Source organism: Lissotriton helveticus, chromosome 10 (genome assembly GCF_964261635.1).
Source record: "Lissotriton helveticus chromosome 10, aLisHel1.1, whole genome shotgun sequence".
Taxonomy (NCBI): domain Eukaryota; kingdom Metazoa; phylum Chordata; class Amphibia; order Caudata; family Salamandridae; genus Lissotriton; species Lissotriton helveticus.
The window spans coordinates 48,140,973-48,157,379 of NC_136071.1; the positions used below are offsets into that span (position 1 = coordinate 48,140,973).

A 16,407-nucleotide genomic window follows, 5' to 3' on the forward strand; every position below is an offset into this window, starting at 1 on the left:
TTCTAATCCGTCAGCAGTCCACAAGGCCCTGAGGCGCACAAGCAGATCAGCCCTGTTATTAATCAGCTTCTTGTAGATCTGTGAAATTGTGCTGTTGGGCACATGGCCATCTAGGATACGGTCCTCAAGAGGGGAGAACTCAGGAATATCGGTACCCACAGCAAAAACTGACAGTAGGGCGTGACGGACCTGAGCATATCTAAAGAATTCTGTGTCACCGAGCTCGTATTCCACTTTTAGCTCCTCGAAAGACCTAACCTTACCTTTAGACCAGAGGTCACCCACCTTGCTTATACCAATCATATCCCATTTATCAAAGCCTTTCGTGCTCCACAAATTACCCAAACCTTCAGAATCATACAGAGGGGTTGCGCGGGTAAGTCTATCACACCATCCCAATGCCGCATTCGCGTCCTGCCACACCCGTACAGCAATTTTAGTGGGTCCGGTCAGTGTTCTATAGATCCCCCTGGAGTACAGCGCCCTGTTGAAATTACCTCCCGGCACAAGATATTTATCCATTGCGAAAGCCGGGGCAAGACCGGGATCATACGTCGCGTGGTTGACCGCACTCAACTGAGAAGCCCAATAGTAGCGCCTGATGTCTGGGAGGGCAATGCCACCATCGTACCACGGAAGCGTGAGTTTGGAGAAAGCAATGCGCGCACGCCCGTCCCAGACCAGTCGTCTCTGTAGGCTCTCCACTTCACAAAAATAATCCAAAGGAACTGGGTCAAATGAGTTCTGAAGTGCGTACAAGAATCTGGGCAGCGACATCATCTTGAAAAGAGCCGCACGACCTAACGGTGACAGTGGCAACTTACGCCAGCGTGCAACATCAAGCTTCAGCCGTTGGAGAGGGGGCAACAGACTACACTCATAGCGCACACAGGGGTCCAAGGACACATAAATCCCTAAGTACTTAAAGCCAGTCTCAGTTACTTGAATTGGAAATCTACGAGGCAATGGAGGGAGACCTCCTGCCAAAACGTAGACACAGGATTTAGTCCAATTAATAACGAGACCCGAGTTCTTTCCGAAAGAGGTCAAAACGTCAAAAAGTACATTCAGGGACTTCCGAGGGGAGGTAAGGTAGAGAAGGATATTCTCGGCGTATAGCGAGACACGATCCTCAAAATCAGGAGTCCACCGAATGCCCCTCATTGAAGGCTCCCAACGGAGCCATTTCACCAATGGTTCTAGAGTGAGGGCAAAGAGCAGTGAAGACAGCTGGCAACCCTGCCGAGTGCCACGCCCAAGTGTAAAAACACCGGACACCTTCCCGTTAACCACCACCTGAGCCAAGGGCCTCTCGTAAAGGAGTTTCACCCAAGCGATGAACACTGGGCCAAATCCAAACTTCGAGAGGGCCGCCCAAAGGTAAGGCCACTCGATGGTATCGAAAGCCATGGTAGCGTCAAGGGAAGCCAAAATGGCCGATTCAGTGAGCGTCCCAGCCCTCGCGAGAACTCCGTGGAGTCTTCGAAGATTAAGGGCGGTGTTTCGGTGTGGGATGAAACCGGACTGATCCGGATGGATCAAGTCCCAGATCACCTTAATCAAACGATTAGCCAACAACTTGGCTAGAATTTTAGGTTCAGCATTAAGTAAAGAAATGGGCCTGTACGACGCACAACGATCACGCGGCTTACCCTCTTTATGGATAACTACGATGGTAGCAAGTCGCTGATCGGCAGGGAGGGAACCAGAATCCAAAGCCTCAAGGAACATCTCCCTTAAGTAGGGCGCCATTTTGTCAGGTCGCAGTTTGTACAGTTCAATGGGCAAACCGTTGGGGCCTATTGCTTTGCCAGAGCGAAGGGAACGTATAGCAACCGCGACTTCATCCACCGTAAGAGGGGCCTCCATGAGGTCTCTATCAGCGTCAGAAAGGCAGGGCAATGCAATGTCCCGTAACAGCAAGTGAGAGTCCTCCTCATCTCTATCACAGACCGAGGCATACACTGTTTTAAAGTGGTCTACAAAACCCTGAACGATCCCGACAGGGTCAGTAACACACTCACCGTCAAGCCTCTCAATCACCGGAACAACACGGTTCACTCTCTCTTTCTTGTCCAACCACGCAAGCAATTTACCGGCCTTGTCCCCCATATCATACAACCTGCCCTGCTGCGCTCTATTCATCACTTTCGCCGCATCAGTAACGAGAGCTCTGTAATCGGCTTGTTTCAGACCGAGGGAATGCAGCTTTGCGCGAGTTACTCTCGATTCAAGATCATTCTCAAGTGCAGTTATTTTGGTTTCCAAGCGTACAAGTTCCACATTGTTAGCCTTCTTGGTGACAGCAATTAGCGACAGAGAGTGCCCACGAATAACCGTCTTAAAAGCTTCCCACAATGAAACAGAAGAAGAAACAGACCCCACATTTTCAGTAAAGTAATGGTCAATAGCTTTCACAAGTTCAGAGCGGGTTTTGGGATTACGGAAATACCAGGGATTAATAGGGGCAACTCTACCCTCACTGCCCACCCCGACCTCGAAACAAAGCCACAAAGGGGAATGATCAGAAATACCCCTGGGGAGAGGACGAACTTCTCTAATGGAGGAGCCTGGAGAGACTGCCATGGGCCCCCGAATGAAAGGTGTATTGTAACTGCGTAGGATGCATCAACCTCCAACTGTCTATCAGCCCAAAGGTTTCGAGCAAGTCACCCAGCCACATATGGGACCTAGCCAAACCCCTAGGGGCACAACGATCAGAAATGCCCGAAAACACTGAATTAAAATCCCCACCAAGGATCAGGAGGCCCTCAGGAAGCCCTCAGGAAGCCCTAATATAACCTTGCCAAGATCAGCATAAATTGAGGGCTGTAGGCCCCGAGGGATATATACCAAAAGTATGGCCAGTGTCTTCCCCTCCCACCTACCAGTGAGTGCAGCGTAGCGCCCCCTGTCGTCAAGCGTCACTTCATCAATTTCAAAAGGGAGAGAAGACCTGATGAGAATGCCCGCCCCCCTGGAGCCAGAAGTGAACCCAGAGTGAGCCACCAGCCGGTATCCACGTCTGTTCATGGCCTGACATGCATTACCTATTAGATGCGTTTCCTGCAGAAGGACAATGTCGGGGGAATGGCGTCTAAGGAACTGTTAAGTGGAAAAAAGGGCGCACTACGTTTTTGAACGTCTTTAAAGTTGTATGGTTCTCCGGGGTATCACTCTCCGTTACGAGTGTACAATAATGATCCTATGGTTGCAAATAATTTCCTTTAAGCATTTTGGTAACCACTATATGGCCACAAACAGTTTGACAATTGCTATAGACAAACATTTAATTTAGATTAATTAGTATTGATACTGTGAGTGAGAATTTTTTAGCCAAGTATGAAACAGTGTTTCGGTTAGTTTTGTTTTGTTTTGTTAAAGCAGACACAAGGCACAAATATTGATTTTGTGAGCCAGAAAACTAAGGTGAAAGGTGGGGATTAATACGATTGATGTACGATGTATTGTGTATATATAACTTTGGAAATAGACAGTAAATGTTGCATTATTTCGTTTTTGATTTGTAGAAATATTCCCTGGAAGAAGGCATTCTATATGCCGAAATGCATTGGGAGAAGTGAAATGTTTAGCGCATAAATGAAAACGTTTTCTCATGAATGAAATGATCAAAGATAAACGTGACATCGATATGATGGATATATAACGTAATAAAACATCAAGCTTTACAACTAAACCATGGTATGAAATCATTGCACCTCTATATAGGAGGATTAACAGGATCCCGGGGGACATACCCCAAGTATATGGGGGTGCAACCATAGGGTCTAAGGAACTGTAACACAACCCCTCGCTTTATCCTGTCTCCCAACCCATTGACATTCCAGGACAGCAGTCTCAACTCGCCACCCCCCATTCCCAAGAAGAAGGCGGAGCACCCCCCACACAGGAACCAACGACCAGAGCAAATGAAAAAAACAATGCGATGCCTCGTGAAAAGAAAAAAACACACACACACACCCCCCCACTACCCCCCAACTTAACCCCGTTACAACACCCCCCACCCTGCACCCCTGCGTACGACTCATGAGCCACCCCAACTTGCAGTGTGCATGTCGCCCCGTCATAAAACTAATCTACACGAAGAACCCAGGAGGAGGAAGAGTCCCCATTCGCCCCCCGCCACCCTCGGGCCGATCTAAAATAAGAACAAGAGAACCAATGTCCAGACTCAGCTGAAATAGTTGGAAAGTTCAGATGCCAGGATCCACGGTGTCACTCTCACTCCGGCACGTACCGTCGGCGCCACTGTGGTTTCCGGATAGATCGTCTCTCTTGGGCAAAGAATCGAGCCAGTCACTAACATTGTCCGGGCGATCAAAGAAAAACGTTCGTTCCTCATACTCGATCCGAAGTCTGGTCGGAAACAACATGGCGTATTTAAGGCCCAAGTCCCGAAGCCGTCTCTTTACTCCCTGAAACCCCAGCCTCTGCCGCTGAACCAGCGGTGTAAAGTTGGGATAGAAGGTCACGCTGGTGTTTTCGAACTTCACAGGGCCTTTGTCCCGAGAGGCTTGAAGGATAGCGTCTCTATCCCGAAAGTGGAATAGTCTTGCAATAATGGGTATCGAGGGGGCACCCGGCTTCGCCTTTCCGCCTGGGACTCGATGTGCCCGTTCAACAGCAAAGAATTTGCTTAAGTCCGGCGGGAGCGAGATAGTTCGTGACCAGGTTTTCCACGAGAAGGTCGGTTGCAGGGGCCTCGGGACTTTCAGGGACACCGATAAGGCGCACATTGTTACGACGAGCCCTATTTTCATAATCCTCGAGGCGACGGGTCATCCTATCGTGAGAAGAACGCAAGTTACCGATCTCGGTCTGTGCGTCCGTGACATCCGTAATCAGACTGGAAGTCTTCAAATCCAGCGCCTTGACCCTCACGTTAGTCTTCGCCAGATCAGCTCTAATCAGCGTGACATCAACTGCCACCGTGTCGGTCTTCGAGGCAAGGGCCTCATACTGCTGTCCCATGGAGGCCTTCATACTGGTGATGGCACTCATGACGTCTTGCAGCGATACTGCTGAAGTCGCAGCAGAATCGGCCTTAGGATCGTCAGGAGTGCGGCCAGCACCGCTGGGGGACCCCTTTAAATGGGAGTAATGGTCCATAATATTCGTCTGGGTCTGTCCCCCACGGAGAGGTGTCTTGGTCTTGCGTCTCTAAGCATCAGGTCTGGCGGTCATATTAGAGAAGGGACCCCGAAGGGGCCCGCCCGACCTGGTGAAAATGGCCGGGTGTAGAAAGGCCAAAAAGACAGCAAAACCGGACCAAAGTAGCGTAGATGCCAATAAAGCTGGAGATGGCACTCAACAGGGACAGCACACAGCAGTGTAGTGACACCAGGCCGGCAAAAGGGTCGATACGAGCAGCGCTGCAATAAATCTGAGCCGGGAGTAGAAAACAAAACCGAAAGTTAAGTTGAGGTCGACTGGGAGGGGACCCCTTCGGCCGTTGTTGTTAAACTACTCCTCGGCCTGCCAAGCAACGGAGACCCCGGTTCAGCTCTGGGCGGGCTGCAGAAGTTCCAGGCAGTGTAGAAGTGGATCCCAACGTCCGAATTCAGTTCTTCAAAGAATGTTGAGATCTGCGAGAGTTTGTCAACAAAAGCCCATCTTCAAGATCAGAATGTAGTCAGGATATTTGCGAAGGGCGGCGCGGGTCCGGGGAGCTCTGTGCTCACGCGACCATCTTGGATGCCCGCGAAGCTCCTCCTCCCTTGTCCCTATGTTGAGAGCGGTACTTGTACCACTTTCTTAGTGTATGGTTTGTGAGGCCCCCAGGGCAAAACGTATACTGTGCTAATTTACTGTGTGCTAATTGTCCATGTATTGTACTTTGGCCTCTAGCCTCATAAAGAGACAAGAGGGGTTGTGTTTAGAATAAAAAATAGATTTTATATATATACCTTGTGTGGTGTACTTTCATTTGATCATTCAAGAGATTATAGACTGGTAAAACATGCTGCTTTACATTCCTTCAAGACTTAGCCTGAAGGCTGCTCTCCACAGCTACCTCTAGGATAGCTTTCAATAAAGGTTGTCTTAAACCTACCATCAATAAGGGTCGTTTGGACTGGTGCAAGGTGCCCACTAGAATAGTGGACATCATATGCCAGGCCAACTTCTCACACTCATGGGTATGCGCAAGAAGAACATCTTGGCTCCGTCTTACAGCGCTCAAGCCAGAAGCGCAGTCACGCACCCTCAATCTTCCGTTCTTCGGTTCCTCTTTGTTCGGGGCTCACACGGATGAAGAGATGACACGGATGAAAACGGAAATGGACACGCTGAAGGCGGTGGGCCTTGAAAAGAAGGTATTTCAGAAGAGATTCCGACCTTACAATCGGCGATCCTCCCAACAGAGGGTTCAAACCCCTCATTGGCTGAAAAATCAGGATCAGCAAGGCCAGCAAAGATCGCAGTATCGAGGCAGACGTTCCTCCAGAGGAGGAGGAAATCAGCGTCAAGGCAACAACTCCGCTAAGACGCATTGAAAGCAATGAGTACTCACTTCCCCCGTCGCCGTTCACCACGCCAGTGGGGGGGAAGTATCGCAAATCATTTCGAACAGTGGCGAGCTATCACAAAGGGTCGGTGGTTGCTAGCTACGCTACAGAATGGGTACTCTCTACGTTTTCAACACCGTCCCCCCTCAGTCCCTCCTGTTCCACCATCGTGTCACCAGTTAAAGCTCTTGCAGAAAGATGTTGCCACCCTCCTCAGAAAGTCAGCCACCGAAAGGGTGCCAGTATCTCAAAGAGGGAAAGGGGTTTACTCAAGATACTTATTGGTAAAGAAAAAGGGCCAAAAGGCAGAGTAAAGAAAAAGGACCAAAAGGCATAGTACAAACCCATTCTGGAATTGCGGACACTCAACCAATCCATCAAGAAAGAGAAGTTTTGCATGTTGGCAATATATCCACATCTCAGACAGGGGCATTGGATGTGTTCGCTGGATGTGCAAGATGCATACTTTCACATCCCGATCAATCGGCATCACAGGTAATACTTGCGATTCCAGATGAGGTCCCCTCATTACCAGTTCAAAGTTCTACCCTTAGGGTTCGAAGTCATTCCCCAGAGTGTTAACGAAGTGCATGACATTAGTTGCAACTCCCACTGCGCCGCAGAGCATCTTCGTGTACCCGTACTTGGACGACTGGCTGTTGAAAGGCCCTACCCCAGACAGCGTGTGGAGTCATTTCTCAAGCTGTCTCGATCTGTCACCGGCTGGGCCTGCATGTGAATTTCGTCAAGTCAGCTTCATAGCCAACGCAGAAAATACATTTCTTAGGAGCTCTGCTAGACTCTGAGGTAGGAAAAGTGTTTCCTTCGGAGGAGAGACAGTGTTCCCTCATACAGAAATGCAAGCTGGTTCTGCACAACAAAAAAACTGCTTGTGCGTCGGATTGCCTCCCTACTAGGGTCGATGGCATCATGCATCTTCCTGGTTCCCAATGCCAGACTAAGTATGGGTCCTCTTCAGCAGGATCTGGAGGACAAGTGGGACCAACAAACGTTTTGTGGGACGGAAAAATAAGTATAGAACGCGGCACGAGCGTCCATACCTTGGTGGATGAGAAAAGGAAATATGCAAGTCGGAATTCCTTTCCATCAATCTCCGCCTGCTCAGACACTGATTACGGACGCCTCACTGCAGGGTTTAGGGGGGCCACATGGGACCTCTCCAGACTCAAGGACTGTGGTCTTCAAAAGAGCGATCCTACCACATCAACATGTTGGAGCTGAGAGCAGTTCACCTAGCCCTCAAAGCTTTCCTCCCCTCGATTCAGGCAACCTCAGTATTAGTAAAGACGGATAATACCACCACCATGTACTACCTGAACAAACAGGGGGGGGACTCGCTCACGCATACTTTCACTGGAGGCTCAAGCACTCTGGCATTGGCTCCTGGCTCGGAATCTGTGAGTCACAGCAGTCCATCTGCCGGGAGAACAGGACATGAGAGCGGATGCTCTCAGCCGTCACTTCGAAGACAGAGAAGACTGGGTTCTCCACGACGAGGTCGTCTAAGATATTTTCCAGTCTTTGGGTCGTCCCACCATCAATCTCTTCGCGGACGACGAAAATGCGAAATACCGAGACTTCGCCTCAAGTTTCTACCGACCAGGATCAAAAGGTAATGCAAAACAATTGTAATCCAACCAAGGGTCAGGAAGAGAGCTTCCTTCCTTCCCTACTTTATCTGGCGAAAACAGGGTTGAAGTTTTCTTCCATTAAGGTGCACTTAGTAGCTATAACTGCATATAGACGTTCACCTTCTCAAACTTCTTTCTTTCAGTTACAGGCTGTTAAGGATTTTTTGCAGGGTTTAAAGAAGGTCTACCCTCCGGTCCGGCCTCCTTCACCACCCTGGGAGCTAAACCTGGTGCTGTCAAAATTGATGGGACCGCCTTTCGAACCCATACGCAAAGCAACCTTACAGCATCTTTCTTGGAAGGCGGGTTTCTATGTAGCGATCACGTCAGCTCACAGAGTGAGCGAAATACAGGCTCTCTGCTCTAAAGAACCTTATACAGTCTTCCATCTTAACAGGGTTGTGTTGAGGACGCACCCCTCTTTCCTCCCAAAGGTGGTGTCAGATTTTCATGTGAATCGGACCATCTCTCTACCAACCTTTTTTCCCAATCCCTCCACTCCAGCTGAGAGGACTTTACATTCTCTGGTCCTGAAAAGGGTTTTAAAGTACTATCTGGATCGGTCCAGATCTATAAGAAAATCTGATCAACTATTTGTTAACTATGGGTCGATCAGAACTGGTTTTGCAGCTTCAAAGCGTTCCATCTCCAGATGGATAGTTTCATGCATCAAGCTTGCTTATCAAGTAGTGCAGAAGCCCTTTGGGTTTACTCCCAGAGCGCACTCTACCAGAGGAAAAGTGGCTACTACTGCTTTTCTTCATAATGTGCCCATGTCTGAAATCTGTAAGGCGGCAACTTGGAGGTCCGTCCATACATTTACAAGGCACTACTGTCGGGAGTCAGACACCAGAGCAGACACCCCAGTAGGCCAGGCCTCCTTGAGGAATCTGTTCAACAGCTGATTTCGATTGTTATTTTTTTGTTGGGTCATTCTTACTCTTACCTTCAGGTGGTTGATGGGCTTGCTATTCTGTTCAGTGCTTATGACTATTGATGAGGATCCCCTGGAAGCGAAGGATAAGTTACTTAACTGTAATCCTAGTTCTTTTCCAGGGGTTTCCTCATCAAAGTCATAAGCAACCCACCCCCCTCCCCAGGTAAATGAGATGCTTCTAAAGTGTTAATTGACATCTTTGTGCCCTGACCTTCAAGGTTATGCAAAGAACAACTGACCTAACTGTCACCCGTGAGGCATGATGGGAAGCTAGGGGTCATGGCAACCTTAAAGGCACAGTGCCAGTTTTTAGGTCTTGCGTCTAGCGTTGCAGTGCGTAGCACGAGACCTTTTGTAGGGGGTTTCAGAAACTGAGCTAGGAATCGCACACACACGAGCGTGTGCTTTTCCTTTTGGGGCACACTATAGGCCTTTACGTGTTTATTTTTATGAAATACTGCACGCAATTGACCAAAGGCGGACGCATTGCCCCTCCCACGGCCTATTGGTGTCTATTACGCGCACCGGCTGTCATGTGGTTTCAATTATCGTGCCTAGGCACGGGCGAGATAATTGAAACCACATGTCCCGCTGTGGCGCGCGCACCACTCGCAGGATTGTTTTTTCCCCCATCCATTTCAAGGGGAAGCAGCTAAATGAAAGAACCGCTGACGTCTTGTTTCAAAGTGAGTGCAGTGTTGTTGATTAAGAATGCTATTTGCCAGGGAGACAGTTTTCCATCTCTTCAGATAATCTAGCAATTTATATTTTACTGGAGTGGAATCCGGTCTATCAGATGTAAAAAAGCACATATAACCTGTGGGCATGCAAAATCTGGAGCTATCGCTAGTTCTTGTTTTATTTAGCTGTGCCAGAGTATTAGCTTCTATCTTGCAGATGTTCTGATTTAAAATGACAAGGGGGCAATGGTGCGTTAAGATATCTCGGTGGGTTTGTGCTTGTTGTTACAAAGTAATGGAAAAGTTTTCCGTGTACCGCGTTTAATGCAACCTTGATTCACTCGATCTGCTTCACACCGTGCACGTGCAAACAGGACTACCGCCCGTGTTTAGGATGCCCGCGCTTACAGACACACTTAGTATTACTGGGGGGTATCTATGGTGCAAATCTACCACCAAGGTGCAGCGGGGTATTTTGTGTCACAGGGGTCTCACCCAAGTGTGTTGTGGTTAGAAGAGCACACACTGATGTTAATTTACTCTGGGCTCTGCAGAAAGACAGGAGTGTGCGGGGTTATCTTTGTGAATTTCCTAAAGAAAACAACTCTAGCCCCACATGCACTACAAAATGGAGTGTAGAGATGAAGGAACACAAAGGGAGTTTGAAATAGTTTCTAAGGCCCGTGTTTGGTGACCTCTCAACGGCGCAGATGAGTGTCTGTCCGCCCCCTGGAGCTTTCATTGCAGCTCTGATGGATGGGCGATCGTCCCTCTGACTGGCAGCTTTTCATGCCACTTTGGATGAATTTATTTAGCCTCTGTCACATGAAACATATTTTTTATCTGCTCATAAATCCGGGGCTTCTCTTCCTTGGGAGAGGGTTAATTCATTGTCAGATGTCGCCCACAACATTTGTGTTTAAATAACGTTTTTACGAGCTCAGATAGTGAAAGGATAAGAGCTGGGAGCTAAACGTATATTGGGACAGGGAGCAAATGGAGGCAGGAAGCAGGGAAGGATGGTATGTGGGGAGGGCCGCGGAACAGCTGGTGTGGGCAGGGTGTCCCTTAAAGCACAGGTGAGTCCAGGGTGTGCATATCTGGAACTGGGAGCATGTCCAGAAGTGAGCAATATGTCCTCAATTCGGGGGCCCATGTTCACAACAGAGGATAATGTCCAGAATTAGGGAGCATGTCCACTGACCCTTGCATGAAACTCAGAAACATGTCGAGAACTGGGGAGCACGTCCCACAACCCGCGAAAGGGTACTTGGAACTATGACAAAACAGGGGAGCAAGTCCGGAACTGGGGACCTCAACCCGTTCCTGCCATGGAGGTTTCCCACAGCCAGGTGCAGTTATTCAGTACAGGGACCCAAAGGCCTGCGGCATCGCAGAATAAGATCGGACGTGGTATAGGTAGGCTTTTTTTATTTGTTTGCACTTTTATATAGCACAAACTTTACACGAAGGTATCCGAGCTCTTTAAATCAGCACTAATTGCATTACAGTTAGCCACAAGCCTAGCATTAAAGAGAGTAGGTATGCTCAGCAGGGGGTAGGTGGGAGGGGGAGCGCCACCGTTTATAAAGTATGTGCTAAACCACAGTGCGTGTTTGGTGAATTACATAAAACTGCTCAGCCTACTGGTGGAATGCTGGGGTGGGCTTGTGCTTAGTTCCGTGGTTCTACAGTGCACCACGTGCAGTGCACGGGTGTAACGCAGTTAAATCCCGCCATGGCGGATTGACAAGGTTCTCAGGAATTTATTTATAAAGGGCTGCATGCATGGTTGTAAAAATGCTCCTGTATATTAGCAAGCATTTACAATGCAATAGGTCTTGCATTAGCAAAACTTTAGGCTATTGGCGTTGTAAAGGACAATGCCTTTTATTTATCAGTTAAAAAAACACATATATAAAAGGCAGTGTCATTTACAAATGCCAATAGCTCAAACGTTTGCAAATGCGCGAGACCTATTGCATTGTAAATGCTGGTTGAAAATGCTTTCGTTTTCTATGCTATTGGTTTACAATGCAGCCTGTAGGCTAAAATGTCTGTTTTATTTGCATTTTCATTCTGAGTGCTTTGCTCATTACAAAACAGAGTTCAAGTGCTACTTGCCCTCTTGTGTTTTTATATATTGGCAAATACATTCTTTATGTGTGTAATTACATTGTTTAGCCTCCTATTGGGAGCTGCATTGGTATGAGAAAAAATGATATATGTATATATATGTGTGTGTGTGTATATATATATATGTGTGTAGAGCTGTGTATATATATGATTTCCATATATTATTTTTATATTATTTCCAGGGTCCCCGCATATGGGCGGGAATATTCAGTGCTTATGACTTTGATGAGGATACCGATACCACTGGAAGATAACTAGGATTACAGGTAAGCAACTTATCCTTCTCGATCTTGTTCTGTGCATGAACCAGAAGCATTCCCTGCTTGAACAATGAACAGAAACTCTTTTGGTTTCAAACAAATACAATGATTACAGTTCATACTCCCTCTAATAAAAAAGTACTAGCTGAGGAATTGAGGACCTTTCATTAATATTTCTCTTTCTGGTCTCTTTTCCAGTGCTCAACAATAAGTGTCCTGCTTTGTTTAGTCACTGATCATGTGTGACAATTTCTGCTGTAGGCTCCTTTTCAGAATGTACAGTGTCACCCTGACAAAGACACTTTAAATCTTTGCAACTCTCACTGTCAGAAATTCGACTTTATTTAAGCTATGTATGTTGTACACCAGTAGTCTAGAGAGTGCTTTAAAAAGCGAGCTACCAATCTTGCCAGATACTGAAACTTAGAATGCACCAGTAGTAAAAATAGGAAGTCCTAATAATGAATGTGAATAATGTGAAAAGTTGGATATCTTTCCTTGTTTTGACAAATCCTGTGTGACTCAAGTTTGGTTGCCGTCCTGTTGTGTTCCTCATAACATGAAGTATTGTATAACCCCTCATAATGTATTTCACTGTTGACCAGAGTACTTGTGTGATTTTATGCAAACATACTTGAGGATTTGAATTAATCTTAGATAAATAGTACTGCAAAGCCTTAGTATTTCATGTTCTCCCGTTGTTTTTAATAGCTATTTCAGCTGAATTTACCAGTTTAGCAGCATGTTTAATAACTATTCATCGAAAAGCTAGACAAACTTAAATCATAAAATATTGTTGTGAAACAATGTTAACTTGGGCTTTATTTTCAAACAGTTTGACATTTGCCTGTTTACATTTGACCATCAAGAGAATTTATTCATGAGAAATGTAGAACGAAAACGTACAAATCTAAGATACATTTTTGAAAGGGAAGGTATGAATTTTGATGCTACCCTGAATCTGTGTGTCCTAAGAAAATGGGTATTTGCAAATGTTAATTAATTATGCAGCCAATACGTTGTCCCTCTGAAGAGCGGATACTGCATGTGTTTCGGTCTTAATTTGAGTTCTCTCCGTGTTTTTTTAAAGGTCTGGATCTTGGTCGTGTTGAATAAGCACAATGACCGAGGGGTGGGAAGATTGCCGTTTGCTAGGGCCTGGCTGGAAACGCAGAGAAGTGTTCCGGAAGTCTGGATTTACATGTGGAAAGACGGACACATATTATCAGAGGTAACTTTCTCTTCCTCAGGTTTTTTTTGTCAGTCAGTCAAAAATCTAATTATTTAGATCAATATACATTAAACAACAGTATAATAAATTACTTTAATACATCGATTCATCCTATTACACTCTACAACTCACTAAAACCAATCTGGATCAATTTCACGCAGCTTTACCGCTAATGAAAATCTTCCCACTACATGGATATCTAAAATCCATACTGTAAATAAGCTCCTTGCTTGCAACTGTGAATTAACTCCATATTTCATTAAAACAGATTATACAACCACAGCCTTTCTTCTGTTAAATAGACAATTTAGCAAAATATCTATGTTGGAAGATGTCCTGTTTAAGCAACATTTACACCCGCCAAATTTCCTGCGAAGATTTTATGTCTTTTCTCTCTTGTTGTGACCTCTTGTTTCTTCTTACTTTTTACTTCATGCATTCTGAGCTTTACACAGAATATTTTACTGCAGGAGCTTCTCAGGAAGAAGTCCCAGTTGAGATCAAATTACACAGGGCATGGCTGGGAGAGATGTAGTGGATTGAGTTAATGTAATCACAACACTACTAGACAGAACACTATTAATTTTTTCAGACTACACAAACTCACACAAAGTATTAAAGAAAGGAAGAGAAGGACCATAATAAGACCACAGTAAGGAAAGTGAGATGTAAAAGAAAAAGAGAATTACTGCCCTTTGGAAGTTAGTTTTATGTAATGTTAGCTATTCTAAACTTTTAAAGAAATATCTATGAGGTTCAACTATTTGCTCCATACTTTTTACTACTATTGCATTTATCATTTCTTGTTTCTCATTTCTGTGCCATTCTGTTTATTTGTCTTTATTTTGATCTGCAGCCCCACTGGGGAGAAGTTCCGTAGTAAGATTGAGATGGTGAAGTATTTGGGAAGTTCAGTGGACCTGACACTGTTTGACTTTAAAAATGGAACGCTTTTGGCTCCTGAGGAACTACAGGTACAATTTCCTTTTCAGAATATTATAAATTTGTATGCATATTTGTGCGTGTAATGTTGTACTTTGAATACGATAATGATTTCTTGGTCAAGAAGATTCTCATATCCACTGCTGTTCTATGTCACAATATCCAGTGAATCTCTGCCATAAGCGGTAGTACCTGCTGCTTTTTGACAGTAAAAATTCCACATGCAGTCCTACCAGTGGACTACAAGTACGACTCAGCAGGCCAAGTGGTGAAACCCAAACATTTCCGAGACTGGTAACATCAGCACCATCTGCTACCTATATCCTCTGGCATTCCTTTGCAGTTACAACTTTTTCAGTGCATCACAGATGTATTATTGAGGCTGACCCACAGCTGTGCTATTGTACCCTTTCTATACTGAAGCACTCTTTAATTTAATAGCCTTACACATTTATTTGCCACTGCCCTTTAATCTTGACCTGCAACAAAGCTGGTATCACCTCCATGCATGCACTTCAGTGTTTGCATGCCATACCAACTACTGTTTCAGCAATTGTACCATGTAAACTCTACCGGTATACCTTCATTCATTCTAACTAAGAGAACCCTTGCTTTTAAAGTAGTGGGCCCATCACATTTTTCTCCTATTACCTCATCCTTTACATGCATTAACTGTTGAGAAGTCTTGAGAGACACTACTGACGTTTCCTCTTGAGCTGCAAACTCCCAACTCCCTCAAGGATCAATCAACTCAATCAGGAAGTTAACGCTGGCTGAGTAAACTTCTCCCTCAGGGAAAGGGGAAGTGGACAGAGAAGACTCACAACAGTTAAAGAAACAAGAACTTCCGTTGTGGTCTCTCTTGGCTGTGTTCCGGGTCTAGGATCCTTCTTTTGATGTGAACTCAGAACAGAATCCTTTGCAACTCTGCAGTACAATATTAACAAACATTTAACTCTTCTGCCTGACTTAGTTCACCAGAAATTCTTAACATTCACAACTACTGACCGTTTAGGTTGTAGACCCTTGTTCACACTTAGTTGAAGCTGATTACGCTCTGACTCAGACTCAAGGCTTCAAAAAATAAATGTTTCACATTAAGTAAATATATCACTTTAGTTAAACACTTCTTTAACACAATGGTTAGTTAGTTAATAAGTTTTAGTGGAAAAACTTATAACTTGCAAACTTAGTCCTACCTTACTGATTCAGCTTTCATCAGAAAATGGAGAATCTGTATTAGGACGACAATAAACAAAAAACAACATCCTACTTTCTATACAAATGAGGTCATAAGTTTCTCCAGTTTCCAAACAGGAATTGATCAATTCTAGAATTGGTTTAATTTCTAAAACAGTACTTAATGTCTGTCAAGAGGAATCTCCTCCTTATGAACTTTTGCCTTTGCCAAGTCTTGTTTATAGATTTAACATTTTAGCTAATTAAACTTAGAGTTCTCAGAAGACACTAAATCCTTATTGCGCTTATCCTACTGTCCAAGCGCTGCATTAAAGTCACTCTTCTACTAATCTAAACTCTTGTCTTAGCCAATGCTTGTTTTAACTTAGCACAGGTTGCTTCGCTACTTCAACTCTGAAAACGGACTTGCTTGTCACTGGATTCACAGATGACTGAACACTGTATTAGCGCGATGCACATCAGTTCCTGCGCTAGAGAAATAAGTTAGCAGACCTTACTGTCTTTTCAGCGGGGAAGGAATTCGGTGGTTCAAGATCCTCAGCCGTCATCTGACGCAGCAAACCTTTACCAGGGCTCCCGGCTCACGGGAGACGGAAGGAAGCGGAACACGCGATCTCACAGGAGATCTCGAAGCAATTGTACCTTTCGCAATAACAGGGAAAGGACTTCAGTATTTAAGGGGCAAAAATACTCTCAGAAGGGCCCAGACTAGAGGGACAGGAATAAATCAGAACAACGACGACGCCGTCTCGGAATCAGTTGCGCTCCTCAAGACAGCAACGAGAGACGAAGCGTCAGCCGTTGGCAGGGAAACCTTTTTAAAGCCTCGGCCACGAGCCTTC

The 16,407-nt window shown here is 45.6% G+C and overlaps 1 protein-coding gene across 13 annotated transcripts in view; it reads left to right on the forward strand.

Annotated features, from left to right (window-relative positions):
• Positions 1 to 16,407, forward strand: part of MBD1 (methyl-CpG binding domain protein 1) — a 1,384,891-nt gene that overhangs the window by 111,054 nt on the left and 1,257,430 nt on the right. For all 13 annotated transcript variants that reach the window (XM_078664741.1, XM_078664738.1, XM_078664739.1 and 10 more), the window contains exons 2-4: positions 12,115 to 12,198; positions 13,283 to 13,423; positions 14,280 to 14,397. In XM_078664741.1, coding sequence (XP_078520867.1) covers positions 13,314 to 13,423; positions 14,280 to 14,397 — 228 coding nt within the window. In that variant the 5' untranslated portion in view covers positions 12,115 to 12,198; positions 13,283 to 13,313. The remainder of the gene's footprint in view (positions 1 to 12,114; positions 12,199 to 13,282; positions 13,424 to 14,279; positions 14,398 to 16,407) is intronic.